The 16,574-nt window shown below is 38.1% G+C and overlaps 1 protein-coding gene across 3 annotated transcripts in view; it reads left to right on the forward strand.

Annotated features, from left to right (window-relative positions):
• cadm2a (cell adhesion molecule 2a) overlaps positions 1–16,574 on the forward strand; it is a 209,510-nt gene that overhangs the window by 181,819 nt on the left and 11,117 nt on the right. For 2 of the 3 annotated variants that reach the window (XM_068331827.1, XM_068331828.1), the window contains 4 exons: positions 3,052–3,213; positions 3,929–4,019; positions 4,128–4,306; positions 7,664–7,777. In XM_068331827.1, coding sequence (XP_068187928.1) covers positions 3,052–3,213; positions 3,929–4,019; positions 4,128–4,306; positions 7,664–7,777 — 546 coding nt within the window. The remainder of the gene's footprint in view (positions 1–3,051; positions 3,214–3,928; positions 4,020–4,127; positions 4,307–7,663; positions 7,778–16,574) is intronic. The other variant, XM_068331829.1, reaches the window with a different exon arrangement.

The following is a 16,574-nucleotide window of genomic DNA, read 5'->3' on the forward strand; positions in this document are numbered from 1 at the left end:
CAAAAAGGGCTGAAGAAATCCTACATTATTCACTATAAAAGCTATCAATGTGTGAAGTAAAACTTGCTCATATAATGTGATTTTCTGTCCCAACATTTTTGATCTGTTCAAAAAAAAAAAGTCTGCATCCAAAAAAAACAGTAATTGTGGTGTAATTCTGGCCAGTATCTGTACCACACTTTGAGGATTGTGGGGGCACATTGATACCCCTAAAGGTCTGTGTAGTTGCTGTCAGACATCTGTCACTATGTTCCCAAAGTGGAATTTCAAGCCTTTGAACCGAGTAATGACATTTATGAACTCAAACTTTGAGGGAGCCTGTCCACTTTGTCGTACTATTATCCTGAATCACACACAGGCAATCAGGTCCCATTCAAATGGCCATGAGAAGAAAATTTAAGTTGGTCCCGATGCCTAAACCTCACAGCAGCTTTAAATAGAAAGTGAAGCTGTCGATCTCACACTAGCTTTAAGAAGATGCACTTTTCTGAAATATTCTGAGAGTTTTAAGTACAGAGAGAGAACATAAGATTAGTTCCTACACGAGTGCCTATCACATTGATTGAAGTACTAAATTCTGGGCAACCGACAGCATATCTTGGCCATATGAACGTGATCAGCCTGCATAATTCAAAGTGATTCATTCTGAATATAAAGAAAAGATGGTTTTGTTATTCATTCATCCATTTTCTTGAAGACGAGACAGTCAGTAACTGTCTCCTCTTCAGCTGGTGTCCTAATCTATGACACGGGGTTACACTGGAGCCTATTTCATCTGAAATCAGGCAGAAAGTGGGCAAGACACAGATTTATTACAGTGCCACATAGAAAGACAAACCCCCTCTCATACTCTCAGTCATACCTATGGACAATTTAAGGTGGCAGATGTTGGTGGTGGTGGGAGGAAGCCAGAGAACCCAGAGAAAACTCACATAGATGGAGTGAACATACAACCTCCACACAAAAAGACCCCAGGTGAAATTGAATAAAGGACGTGCCTGCTGCGAGGCAACAGCACTACCCACTGCGTCACCGCGCTGCCTGTAATTTTGATATTTTAAAATGGAATAACAACAAAAATAACAATAAAAATGGATGGGATTTATGTTTTCTTGGCACTCAAAGCACTTTACACTGAACCCATTATTCATTCTCCCCTCGAGTCAATGACAGAGATGGGAATCAAAATGGTATTTAATAGTTTGAAAAGCTTCACTATAGACCAAGCTGATTGGAACCTGACAAGCTGTCAGATGTTTGTTGATTCTATTAAAACATTAAAATTCCTTGTCTGCTAACAAAACCAGCCACTGTTATAATGTGGAGGACCTTCTTCTGCTGCTGCTTTGCACTTTAATTTGTTGTACGTCTTTTGTTTTTGGTTTCAAACAACCTGTAGGCGTATTACCTTCACTACCTTCTGGCAGTACTACTGCATTACTGCGAGGTGCGTGGTGCAAGAAAAACATTTACATAATAAAAGAATTGTTTTGGACACAGATTTATTTTTTTCTGAATTTAAATGTCCGTCCTTAATATTTATATTGATTAATCTTATTTACCTGTTCAACGACAAAAAATTGAAGATCGTATTGTGTTAAAGAGAATCACCATTCCCACATAAACAGACCACTGATCAACCCCAATAATTACCTCACCATTCAGATATTAAGAACAAAATAGAGGAAACAGACAAAAAGATAGTTGATTTTGAAAACAGAATATCTGTGGAGGAAACCTTTTTGTTGCATACAAAAGGAGAATGACACATCTAACTGATGGAAAGACAAAGAAGCAGAAGAAACAGTCTATGAAGACGTGGAATAAATAATGGAAATAGTAGGAGAATGTTTGCAAACTGCGAAAACGTCCTGTGGTGTTAGGTATTCAGTGTCTTCTCTCTTCTGTCCTCCATCCCCCCCCCCCTTTTGTCTTTTGCATTTTCCTTTTTGTGAAGAAATCCAGCCATTTTTCCCTCTCTCCTGTTGTCTGGATGGATGTTGCTAACGCCGCAGACCCGTCACTCATTCATCTCAAGGGGAGGCGGGCTCATCGTCCTCAGTTGGGGGAAGTGGCTGTGCAGAATAGTTGATTGGCACAGTCGAGGGGGAGAAGAGACAATGGGGTGGAATACTTGGAAAGTGGAGCAGATGAGCAGAAGGAGCAGAGGATATGGAGCATAAACAGTCCCTTTAGGAGATACAAACAAAAGCACCATCATGAGAGGGAGACTGTACAAAGACTGATGCTGTCTTGAATTTTATATCATGAGAGAGAAAAAAAGGACATGATTTTTCAAAGCAGGGCAACACCTGAATGCAAAGATAAGCCTGGGCCGCTAAAAAAGAAAAGTAATAGGGATTTTTTTTTTTTCCCAGTTTCTGTAGGAGTGTGGATGAACAGACTTGATATGATTTAAAATACAGTCTGCTGGAATGATGTGAGCAGACCAGTACCCCCAAAATGTGTTTTAACAGATGTGTTTGAAAACTTGTATTAACAATACCTGCTTTGGAGGTGGATATACTGTATGTAAGCAATTAAGTTTGGAAACAGCTTGCAGGTGAATAAAAATCTAGCAGTGGCGAGTTGTGAGTACTGCCTTAAATGTGTGGTCTGGAAGAGGATGGTCATTTTGTTACAGAACGCCCACATACAGTAACTGTTTCTGACTTCAGGAGATCATTTGTGTCATGTGTGTAGGCTGAGGCACCGTCAAAAGTTGGCAGATGAGATTACAGGAATTTTAATGTGGTGGTTAAAGATTGGTGTCACAAGGGCTGGTCGTGACACTTTAATCAAACACTTTGGGCTTATCTGTAGTTTATCTTGTCATTTCTTTTTGATAACTTGTTTTGTTTTGTTCTTTAATATGAAGCTTTATCTGTGCAGAGGAATAATGGTTTCCTGAACTCTCCAAAAATATCTAAAAACTGCTATACAAATAAAAAGCAGACTCAGATATCAATAGAGGGCCACCATGTTGGTGTCCAGCCACTATATTTTACAAAATGTACATTATGCATTGTGACAATATGTACCTCTCCAAAGGTGCCAAAGAGGTGAATGCAAGCGGGAAGACGTTCACGGTGCGGAGCTCTCTACAGCTTCACGTGGACCGAAATGATGACGGAGTGGCCTACACCTGCAAAGTGGATCACGTGGCACTCGCACAAGCACCACAACAGGCCACTGAAGTACTGGAGGTCCACTGTGAGTGGACACACAAGCATAATCTCAAACACAGACATGTAGTGTAGAGGTGGGGTAAGGAAAAATTTATGGAAATGGGCATAGCTGAATCCTGTAAAATTGTCATTCAACCTTCAGAAAAATGCTTTTGTTACAATGTTTATTATTTCAGCGTTAGCATTCCATGGTTTCTATTTGTATATAAAAATATGCAAATGCATATTTCATGCACATCTCCATGCACTTCTGTTTGAATCATTATAATTTTCTCAAAATGAAATGTCATAATTCAGATTTCTGATTTCATGCTATTTTTATCAAAATCTGTCACAGGTTGACATGTCAAATAATTATATTTCAGTCTCATCATATATTTAAATGGGCATTGGTAGGAGGGGGCAACCTGTAATTCCAAAGTGCTGCAAGAGCGAGACCAGGTCTACTTAAAGATATGTAATGAAATTAAATAAATGTGTCACCATGAAAGTAGCAGAAATTAATGCAATTTAAGGGAAACAGTACTGGTACACATTCGCAAATCATCAGTTTCATTTTTTTGGGGATGTAAATATAAAATCAAATTTGTTTATTTATCTGCTCTAGTCCACTTTAACCTCCTGCTTTCCCAAAAAAATATTTATGTAACAACGCAATGTCAATATAATCATGTGATATCTCAATAGAAATGTGTTCCACATTAACTCTGGTCACTTCAAGCCTTGTCCATGTGTCCTAGATGCCCCTCGTGTGGAGATCACACCCTCCCTTACAGTCCCTCAGGAGGGTCAATACTTAAAGCTGGAGTGTGTGTCCAAAGCCAACCCTTCGTGAGTCATTCACCTTCTACATCAGCGAATGGCAGCCCTTTTATAAAATGCTCCAGACAGGAACATGTAGCATGTCTTGTTTCTCTTTCACATCCTCTAACCTCACAGGCCAGATCCTGTGATGTGGACAAAGGATGGAGGTGATCTTCCTGACCTGGAGAGGATGATTGTAGAGGGGAGGGAACTCACTTTTACTTCGCTCAACAAGACAGACAATGGCACCTACCGCTGCGAAGCCAGCAACCACCTAGGGACCAGCAGTGCTGAATATGTTCTTTATGTCTACGGTGAGTTCAGACTGAAAGACTGCTGTGTGAGAAATCATGTCTCCTGTGATTCAGTGGAAAGGAACAAAAAAAAAAACTTTTTCTAGCTACTAATTTGATGGATGAAGGGCCTGTAAAAGAAAAAAAAAATCAAAAGAGGATGCCAATAATATGATTTATAAGTAGTGAAGAGTATTAACCTCACAGCCACAAGCACAACACTCTATTGTAAAAACTAGGATTATAATATTGCCTGATCTGCATACTATATCAGTGCTAAGTGTGATTAGTGGTACTATCTCTCACAGGATGAACAAGGGCCTCAGGTGACACAAATGCCACCAACGCCTTTCCTTAAATAAACCTGTGTCCCAGATCCCACGTACACACACACACACACACACACACACACACACACACACACACACACACACACACACACACACACACACACACAAACTCAGAGGCAAATATATAAGACAGGCAGAATTTAGTGCTGTGCTGTCAGGAATATCACCAGAAAGGATAAGTAATTCCAAGTAACGCCAGAGGAGGTGGGGGACTCAATTCGAAGAAAAACAGATATTTCATCCTTTTCTCCCATGCCATTTGTCTCTTGGCAATAAGTAATTATACTTTAAAAAAAAACAGACACCAGTGCAGTGACTCATCTCTTTTTCCTGAGTGTCTGGAAGACAGTATGTGTACAGGGACAAAAAAAAGCCAGGTAGCTTTTGGCTAGACACACCATACAGCTAACAGAAAATTGACTAAGATGGATTTTTTTTTTTTGAAAGACATTGTTATCATGATATTCACATTTACTTTTTGTGCTCCTATATTTTAAAGCACTCTTAATCGGGTTACAGTTAAGTTGTTTAAGACAACCTAATGTGAAGCTGTTGAAGGACGTAGTTATTATCAATAACTCCAACAGTGCTTTAGTGTCATAGCAGACGGTAAAGCATTGATTGTCAGAATTCAAAGTCATATTCAAGAAGAACTTTTAATGACCCTGAAGTTGCATCTAATGATTTGATCAGACTATGCTGTCATTTATTAATGTAATGAGTCTAGACACTTCAATAGAAGCTAATATGAACTCTGCATCCGTACATGTAGGCGAGGTTGGCGTTTGGTTTGTGTGGCCTGTCTGCATCAGCAGATGTGTTCACTTTTTGAAATGAGTTGACTTTGTCGCCACGCGGATGCAATAATTATAATGTGAGCCGTTTTAGCATCTATTCATCACACCGTGAGGAGGACACTTAGTGTAAAGGGAAGGTTTTTTTTTCTGATATTTCCATTACAGAAGTTAAAACATATATCCTCATTTCAAAATATGGCTGTAAATGTTATTAAAATTACATTCTCATCTTCCAAATAACCTTTATGGCAATAATGTGTTAAAATTAAAACTGTAAAATCAATAGATGAGAAGGTAATTCAATTCTTAATTCTTTTGCTGAGATATATTCGAATATCAAAATGTATTGCATTGCCTTGAAAGCTTCATCTCATGCTTTTCTAATGTTGCTCTTCCCCACTGAAATTATCCCACATGCTATGGAGGCTGTGTTCACCTAACTATTCCTTCAAAATGTCAGCTGAATATAAAAACAAGAATGACCAATGTGCTTTAATGATGGTGATGTAATTAAACTGACAAATTCCACACCACAAAAAAAAAAAAAAAGGCAATTGGGTGTAGGAAGGTTGAAGAGTCGCGTCCAAATTCATTACGTGTTCTTTTGAAATGGCAGCCACTCTGTTCCTAACCTTCATTAGTGATTAGCACACCTTTTAGCCTTTTACAATTGCCACCATAATTCTCAGAAAATATCTTTTTAATGGCTCCCTTCCAACAAGGCGACTTTTCCTCTCTTCCCTCTTCCCTGAAGATGTGTTCTTTGCTGCTTGGTAATTCACGCTCGGGCCGAAATGTCACACAGTCATGCAGGACAGTTGGCCTTGAGACAGTTTTCCACAGCCAATTAAAAGCCTCTAGCTCATCACAAAAACACAATGACATAAACATAAAACCCAAGGTGGTAGGGTAACCTCATTAACTGTGTGATTTAATGTTTCATCCCTATTTTTCTTGTTGCTTAAACATGTGATTGTGAGAATCGGTGCTTTGGAGGAAGCGTTGCTGCCATAATACTTGTAGCGAGTAGTAAAAACAAGCAAATGACTACCTGACTACCAACTCCTGGAAGTCACCCTTGCAAACATGGATAATTGACACAGAAATAGTGTCCAATTACTTTACTTACTTTGTTTTATTGAAGTTTGCTGGACAGGTTCCCAGTGTGAGACGTAGCAGCCAACGTTTAGCAGATTCATGCTCATAACCCTCACATCAAAGACAAAGCGTTTGAAACCACAGCGCCAAACAAAAGAGTTTGGACTGTAATGTAAATAAATATGTTAACAATTTTAACTTTTAAATGTTGTTCTTGCACTTTGAGGGGCGGTAGTGGCTCAGTGGTAAAGCGGGCGGTAGAGCGGGGTCGTCCCATGATTCAAGATCGGCGGTTCGGTTCCCACCCCCGCCCACAAAAAATACCCGGAGGTGAGCTGACAGTGGGAGGCGTCAGCTCACCTCCGGAGCACTGCCGAGGCACCCTTGAGCAAGGTGCTGTCCCCTTTACAAATTGCTCATTTGAGGCGCACTAAGAAGGAGCTGCCTGCCACTCTACCTCCCTTGCATGCCTACAGGCCCCCCTGTGTGTGGTGTGTGTATTACAGGGGCCTGTACACACTAATATGCATGCATGTGATTTGATTTGATTGACTAACAAAAACTAGAGTGTGCGTTCTTAATTTCCCTTCGGGGATTATAACAGTGTGTTAAATTTAAATTAAATTGAGGACGTTTTGCATCATTATTATTTTTTTCATATTTTCCACTTTGCCTTTGTCTAAGATTTTCCTGCAGGCTACATCCACCCCTGAAGAAAAAGTCCAATGCTAATCTTGTCTTTTTTTTTTTATAACATTTTATTTATTCCTTATATCTCTCACGCTCCTTGCTGTACATGTGAGCAGTATGAGACGTATGACTCCCCCTGTTGTTTGACACTGAAAATCCGTTCCTCTGAGCACTGCTAAACCACAGATATAGTCAGCTATGCGTGAAATATATGTTGTATTTTTGATCGCCTTGCATTAATTGGTTAATGCCTTCAAACAGGTGATCAATGTTGCATTTCTATTTTGATTGTGTTATATTTGTCCCTTTTTATTTCTCATGTAGAGTTTTCCTCCTTTTGCTTATAACGATTCAAATGTCTCACGTGTTAATTAATTTTTGTTGTTTGTGTTGTCATATTTTTTTTTCCTGTTTGCATATATGTGTGTGTCTGTCTCCACCAGACGTCCCCACCACCCTGCCTCCATCCACCACTCCCCCCCTACATCCCATCCCTCCAGATCCTACTGCTCTATTAGGCACCCACACCTCAGACCCCACAGTCACTGGCAACAGAGGTAAAGCACCACCCCACACATCTCCACTCTGTCCTCAGCGTGCTACTTTATATTCCCACTTTCCTCTTACTTACTTCTGTCAGCTGCTGTCAAGCAAATCCAAGCCTCAAGCATTGGTGAGTCTGTCTTATGTGAACACACTGAGACACAGATAACAGAAAACTATCAGCTGACAAATGCTATTGGGCATGTTACATTTTTTTTACAAGTGAAGTACATAATTACACACTGAGACAACTAAGTAGCTAGTGTACAGTCAAAAACGACATTCCGTTTATGATCAACTTTAATTTGGGACATGGCATTCATAAAATGTCCCAAACACCCATTAAAATATACAATCATGCATCTTTTTCTCCAAATGTAGCTTTCACATTGTTATCTAAAATATCATTTAAGCTCATCAAGTCCATATTGGTCAACGTTCCTGTTGTTGAAGTGTCCTCTAGTTTGGTTGGAAATAATCCTTAATTTACTGAGCGGTATGTCAAAATACTGTAAGATGGGAGACAAACCATGAAATTAGCTACATAAAATAACCTAAAAGTAAATAGCAATGACGTCTAATCACCTATATATATAGGTGAGATACTAGTTCTACCAAACGTTTGTGTTGATCTTTTCTTGCTATGTGCATTTGTTTACCAATGGAAGTGATGTTGATCATGGGGTCCTCAGCTTGAATATATATATATATATATATATATATATATATATATATAGAGAGAGAGAGAGAGAGAGAGAGAGAGAGAGAGAGAGAGAGAGAGAGAGAGACACACACACACACACACACACACACACGCACACACACGCACACACACACACACACACTCACACACACACACACACACACACACACACACACAAACACATATATGATTGTCCATCCGCTCTAGCCAACCTATGGGGTTAAACAATCTGCCTGCAAATTAGAAAATAATGAGCTCATTCAAAATCCAAACACGGCAACAAATAAAAGTAATATTATTAATTTAATGATGATAGTAATAGTTACTGAAAACTTAACTAATAATTTACAACTTAAGTTAAGACAGAAAAGCAATGTCAGTGTTCCACTTTGTTACCACAAAATTCTTTGGATAAATATCTTTATTTTTTTCTGATATTCTGATTTGTCTCCCTGTTTTGTTTTGGAGTTTTTTTGTTTATTTGTTTGTTTTTTGCTCAATGCTTGTAAGACTGTAAACATACATTGCATCCTTTGGACAATGACACACTGATGCCCAATGAAATGAACTTCTTCTGTCTGCATTTATGTCTCTAAGATACACAGAGGCATTGAATTCAAAAGGAGTTCAGCTGTTGAGCCTCTACAGCTCATACTCTCTTGGTATTTTACTTCAGAGTACTGAAACCTCAAAGCAGCAAATGTCATGTCAAAATGAAAATGTATGACCACTGGAGATGTCCCATCACAATTCCTTGTGTTGTGCCAGATCTCTGGGATTCGTAGCTTGAACAGTCTTTTCAGTAAGTTAATACTGAAGTCAAATCCTGCAGCGGTTTGGCCAGGGATTTTAAAATCCCTGCCTGTTATGCAGCATAAGTTCCCTTCTGTGTTTTGATGCATTAATGTCATCCAGAAAAAACCAAAGCCAAGTACAAGCTCAACGCTAAGAGTAAGTGGCATAATCGACTGTTTTGTGGAAGTTAGATGAGGTCCGATGCTATTCCATGGCTTAATTACTTATTTAGGATGAGAAAGAGACTGGAGCTTATTTGGACTGGAAATACCTACATATAATATACGTTTGGTGGTAAGCTTGTACCTTCTTTGGGAAGTTTGGGGAAATAGTATTTGAGTAGAACATGTTGTAGGTGGCATGGTAGCAACACAAGAAGCCACTGGAAACATGTTGTCACCAGGCGTAAAACACCACTGACGTAGGCCGGGTAGATGAGACAAAGAGAACCCAGAGGCTGAGATGGAAAATGTTTGCTGAAATTTCTGCCTGATTCGGAACCTGTCAATGAGGCATATATCTGTATTTAATGCAGCAGCAAAATTTGATCCTCTAGATTAGAAACATATTAACTCTTAATATGCATTATACAGTATATTCTAAAATATGCAGAATATCTATATTCTGTATATGTAGTGTCTTTCTTTATTATTCCACGTTATGTATAAATTGTGCATATTTAAATTTTGGTTGTTTTCTGGGCCCCTTGATTTTTCTTTATGTCAAATTTATTATGATTTCATATTTGCTTATGTTTGTTGCATTTACACATGTTTTTAAAGTTTCTGTGTGTTTGCTCTTCTCAACATAGGCAAACATGAGTATATGTGCTGTTGTTATCAGTAATCCTGTCTTGTACTTGGAGTGGAAATTCCATGTACGGTCATCAATAATACAAGCATACCTTCAGTTGTGTTTTGTCATTGATTGTGTTTGAGTGCAGAGCATCCATTTAGGTTAAGTCATTCCAGCATCTCTACATAATACAGATAATGTAGCTCTGCCGGCTTTCATTGTATGTTTCTTTTGTGCTGCTAGTCTCTCTTTGGCCCACAGCTGTTTTGTCAAATGTCCAATTTAATCCCACTTTGCCGACTGTAATTGAGTCCATTCACTTGAACTCTGTATTGCGTAGGTAGTTAAAAGAGTAGTTTAGACTGGTTTAGGCATGACCAAAAGGCGCATGCCACAAATCTGCTCTGTGATGCTGGAGAGATGGTCTGTCCCAACTGACTGGTGAGTCTGTGGATACTTCAGGAGTAGCTAGAGGATGTGTTTGAGAAACAGGATGTTTCAACATCACTGTAACATGGATGGAGCAGCAGTGATGGAAAGATGTTTCCACAAACTGTAGGAAGGGATAGGAACTCCTCTGACACCACATCTCATTTCATCTATATTAAACATGCACAAGATGTGATCTTACATCATTCATTTTAAAGGTATTATCGAAAGGAAACAAAGTTACCCTCTTTTTCTGAAACGTACTACAGAATTGTGAAAAATGCTAATTATTTTTGCCAAATTTCACCTAAATTTGCATGGATAAATCCTACTTTGGATAAAGTTGAAATAGCAATGATGTATTTGCTTCCAGTGATTCTTAACTCTACATGCTGAATTGCAATCATAAAATAAATGCTGACATGGCACCATCTGTTATCGTAAAGTGACATGTCGAGATTTTGTGTGACATGCTACTAATTTCCCTGCGGGGATTATAATCAGTATATAAAATTTAATTTAAAAAAAAATATTAAAAAACGTTTTATTTAACATTGATGTTGTGTGACAGGCTGCATACATAGATATGATATGAGTGTGCCACACACACACACACACACACACACACACACACACACACACACACACACACACACACACACACACACACACACACACACACACACACACACACACACACACACCACTGAAATGTAGTATAACAAACTTAAATGAGATATTAGAAAAAGAACAGTGATCAACATTAGAGAACACTTCCAGAGACGTCCCAGTTGTTGGTGTTAATCTGACACCCAGTTCTTATTTCCTTGATTATCTGACAACCCATGTTTAACTACAGCCTAATATAGTTTCACTGACTCTACAAGTTGGTGATTCGTTCTAAAGTGACTGAAACCTTTCGGCAGCAGGTTGTCCAGATGAAGGCTAAAGGGATGACCCTCTCTTGGTCGCCCCAAAATTTCAAAAATATTGTATCGTGACAACAACACAAAGTCATTCAAGTCTCCCATTAAATAGAAAATAGAGTATTTTTTGTGGTGACAGCTGTTTATTTAATTCCACGATGCTCTCAGGAGTTCTTGTTCACGTGTTTCCTTCTGACAGATGCGCCATGATTGGTTGGGCACTTGATTGACAGGTAGTGGGTGGAGTTAAAAGGTGTGCCACCATAAGGTTTTCAAGTGAGCTTATTCAAATAAATAGATATGAATTCTTTATGTTGAATCCATTTTCTCTGCAGCACCATTTATTCTCATTAATTCGGCTGTTCCTTCATCATTTAGATTGAGCCGAGTCTGCGTTCCGTCTTGTGTCTGCTTTTTTTTTCTGCTACCCATCTTCTTTGCTCTCAGCTTCATGGCCCTCCACAGTCCTATTCACTCAGAATAATTTCCTCTCATCCGTGTTGCTTTCACTAAATTACCGTCTTTAAAGTCCTTCAGGAACCCTGACTCCCCCTCTACCTTTCCTCAACTGCTTTGCTCTCTATCAAAGCTTTTGTCTCCATTTTCCTTTACCCCCTTTGTCTCTTCTACCCTCACTGCTCTCTGAAGGCCCTGTTGAGATAACAGGCTTCCACACGTTCTTGGATATTCTACATCAACGTGTCTCAATTCTTCTCTGATGTCTGTTTGTGTAGAGCAGCAACACAAGAGGAGCTGAGACTCTCTGTGTATCTTCAGGGAATCTAAATATCAGACTCCTTCACTGCATCCCCAGTCACAGGATACTACACTATCTTCTTTCATGTGTCGACTTGATTTATTACCAGGCCTTTCCAGGCTCTGGATGAAAGCAAACAACTGTGGAACAGTACCAGGGTTGTAATGTTTTGTCTTTTTAATAAAATTGTCTCCCAGTGTAGATGAAATACTCATTGTAAGCTTTAGCATTATAGTCTGTAAGTGGAGTACTAGGATGTTATATATGTGATGAGCCGTCCTGGACAGAACTCCGTTTCTTTTATGCTGCTTTTATTACATGAGTGTTGCATTTTAGGACTGAGGCATTATCCTACAAGAAATTATTAGAGCACAGAAGATGTTAATGGCTGTTGGCACATCTCAGTTCTGTTAATCTTTTTTGAATTAGATTGCTACACTAATTTTTTGCAAATGATCAATAATTACACAACATAATTTTATTTTTTTTTAAACTCAGAGAATGTCAGTATTTCTTCCCCTTTCTTCCCTCATTATTGTTTTTCTTCTTATTTTACTTTACAAAGATTACAATATCCTCAGTGTCTCAGACCTGTTGTGGTAAGACCTTAGTCATGAATGAGCTCCTGTAGTGTTGCTGCTCACACACAGAGTCAAAAGTGAGGTCTTTTTTTTTTAATAAGCCCCCCAGCTTCCTTGAAAACCTTCGACCAACGAGCTGACGCCTACGTGTATAAAAGAAATATAAGGCTGAGCTATCATTAGGCCCAGAGGCAAATTTGTTTCTTGGCAAACTTCATGTTATATTACTCAAGCATAAAATAACCTTCACATTTGGAATAAACGCAGATCAAATCTAAAACAACTTGTTGAATTTTCATAACGTCTTGAAAATAGATTAATAATTAGAATGTCCCTAAACAAATTATGTGAGACATGTGGTTATTATTACATTTATTTCCTGACTGCTATCCAGAATATACTAATTGGTACCAGTGTGATAATAATGCAATAATGCAATAGCCATATATTAATGTATTAGGGCTATTTCTGCTCATCACCTGTTTACACTTAACTTGAAATTCTCTAATGTGTTATTGCTCTACTCAATTCAAGAGTGAGAAACACCATTTGCTTGACAAGTGAAAATTAGTTGAAAAGAGCTGCCCACACTTTTTTTTTCTGCATGATTTGCTTCCCTCAGCAGCTGTGGGACTGAAGATGTTGTATGTGCAAATTTGTGTTTTCGAGATATGAAATTCTTATTGTTCATTCTTTCATTTATTTTCTTGAAGACTAGATAATCAATAATTGTTTAGTCTTCAGCTTCTTAAGCAAATCTGGGTCACAGGTGTACGCTGAAGTCTATCTGACATGGGTGGGTGGTGGGGTATACCCTGGACAAGTCTCCAGCTCGTTGCAGATGCTTATTGTCATTTCACAGTATTATTTTATAATTATAGTAGCATTTAACTATTTAATTTGTGTAATGTGGAGACTCTAAGCCAATGTTGAAATGTACCTTTTAACTGAGACATGTATTCTCCTGACAAAAATATTATAATATGAATATTTTAAAAAAGATACCCTACCAAATTTTTTTTTTAATTAAATGTTGACAGTTTCAAACCTTTGGAATGTAGTATTTATACAGGTGTGTAAGAGATGCCTCTGCTTTTCATCCATTCTTCTTAATAGCCAGACCAATGCAGGGCTGCAGTCTGTGATTTACTTTATTCATGAAGTGCTGGCAGGTATGCCCAACACACACTGCATCCATAACCTAGTCAACCTTAATGGCTGTAATAACTCTTTTTGCTAAGTATCAGAGGTCTATGCAATGTCATCTGACACCTCCATCCAAGAACACATCCAAGCTCGCCACCACCACCACTGAGCTCTCTAAATATTATGAAATGCTTTTTTCATGGCTTGCAAATTAGTTTTGACCTTGGGAAGCTGAATTGTTGAACCATGCACAGAGGTTTCTTTGGTGTTTAAAATATTTACTATTCACTTCTCATAATCAGCATTCGTGTGGCCCACCCCAGCCCCTGTAGCCTGATACTGCTGCAGACAAAGACTAGAAGACAGCAATTATTCATGCCTGGTGTCTCTTCTACTAGAGAAGCCTGAAAACCTGCAATAACACCCATCTACCTCACTTACAGGCTGAAAGCTCTCTTTTCTTTGGTCTATGCCATAAACCAACAAGAGAAAAATAAATAATGTGCACAGCATCTTTGAAAATATACCATTCCATAGTTTTAAAAAATGGTAAATTGTGTCAAACCCAGGGTATTAACTGATGGTGGAAACCAGTAAGGGTCATTGTGATAGTGATTTAAAGCAAAGCAGAGAGACTTCATTCCTCTCAACCTTAATAATATGGCACAGTGTAAAAAAAACAGTAGAGGCAATGGATGGGTCTTGATTCATCTGAGTTTCTCTCTTGTCGAGTGAAAGCTGGCCAAAAGCAGTGTATGGATGGCAATACATTAAAACAGGAGCACTCTTACCCTGTTAAGTCCTTTAGGGACTTGAGCCATCTGTATTTATTAATGACTTCATGTGAGGAGTTCTCTCTAAGGCTCTGGAAACACAACTAAACTGTTGTTTTACCTCTGAAGATGTTTTGGGATCTTGGACAAACCAGTGAAAAGGAACTATATATATATATATATATATATATATATATATATATATATATATATATATATATATATATATATATATATATATATATATACTGTGTATATACACTGTGTATATATATATATACTGTGTGTATATATATACACACACACAGTATATATATATATATATATATATATATATATATATATATATATATATATATATATATATATATATACACTGTATATAAAATTAAAATACAGTCTCAGTCAGGGGTGCTATCCTGAAAGGATTATTGGGGATTTACTAAACAGTGTCATTAGCACTGAGAAAAAATAAACATCAACTTTAATTCAAAACCTTGTATTTGTTTTTTTTTCCTTTATTTAGTCAGAATAGTTTGAACCCCTGTTCAAATATGCTGGAAGCAAACAGAAAAGCCAAGAAAACACAAGCTGTAGTATATTCAAAAGGTCAACAACAGCGAATTAAACAGTTGTGGGGAAAAAAAGAGACAGGGTACAGCATTTAAAAAAATATCTAATAGTTTAAATATCAGATGAGGAAAGATCAGAAAAAATATGGTATTAAGAAAAGTTTCAGTGAGGAATAAAAAATTCTATAACAATGTTTTGAAATTGAGGAAATCTGCTGGAATTTTACCGCTGTTACAAATTATTTAAGATTGAAAGGACAGGTTTTTTACCCAACAGCTATTTTTCTATGTCATCTTTATGTTCTAATGAAAGCTGCTTTGTATCAAGGACAAACCTTTTGTGGAAACCCAATAAGGAGAAAGGACTATTTTATTCCTCTTACGTATCTGCACTCGCTTTATTCCATTGCTATTGATTGTTTTAAATGAGGGGCACAGGTTAGTCTTTGTGATGAGCAAAAGGTATCAAGATGTCAAGATTTTCTTAAGGGCAAACCTGCAGGGCAGCTGATTGGCTGTTGCCTTCAAACCAGAAAGGCTGGGTTTGGGTTGCAGCTTCCCCCTGGGGGGGAATGGTATCGACCATCTTCTCTCCATTTTCACTCTGCCATAAAGCTGAGAATCACAGAAGAAATTAAAACATAATATAAAGTTCTTTCCACCTATCAGTGGGCAATTATTATTGATGACCTGTCTCAAAAGCGCACTTGGGGGAAGAATTATAACAACTGCTTGAAATAAAGTGTAGAACAGAAAATGAGCAATTATTCGATTCTGGGGCTGGTATTATGAATTATATCTAACAGCCACTCTACTCATTAAGTCTCATTGACACTCGAAGAAAAACGCTCATGTGCATATACAGAGTTGTGCACTCACAGTTCATTTGTTGGCGTTGTTGTGTTTAGCATTATTTTCAATTTTCTCCTCTCGTCTCCCTGTGGGATAGTGCGCCTGTAAAAACCGACATCCTCCAAGATCACTCATTTCTGTGCAGGCGTCTGTTTCTATTGCTCCTGTTCTGAAGTTGTCTCACACAATGTGTTTCCTCCAGACTAACTGCAGTTTATGATGGGGAAAGCAGCAGCAGCAATGTAACCCTGATCAAGTTATTCCCGGTGTACATTGATATGCTCTTCATGCTCATTCTTCTGTATGTTTTTTATTGCTCTTTTGAAGACTTCACAAAGGATGCCAAAAATAAAGAGCTGCTTTGATAGATTGATTCTTGCATGCAATGGAAAACTCATGTGATTAATTATCTTGCTTTTTCTTATAACTTCATGTTGTTACCCTGCTGACCACAATTTCTTTCTCCCTCTGAGGAGAGCGTA

Source organism: Antennarius striatus, chromosome 13 (genome assembly GCF_040054535.1).
Source record: "Antennarius striatus isolate MH-2024 chromosome 13, ASM4005453v1, whole genome shotgun sequence".
NCBI lineage: Eukaryota > Metazoa > Chordata > Actinopteri > Lophiiformes > Antennariidae > Antennarius > Antennarius striatus.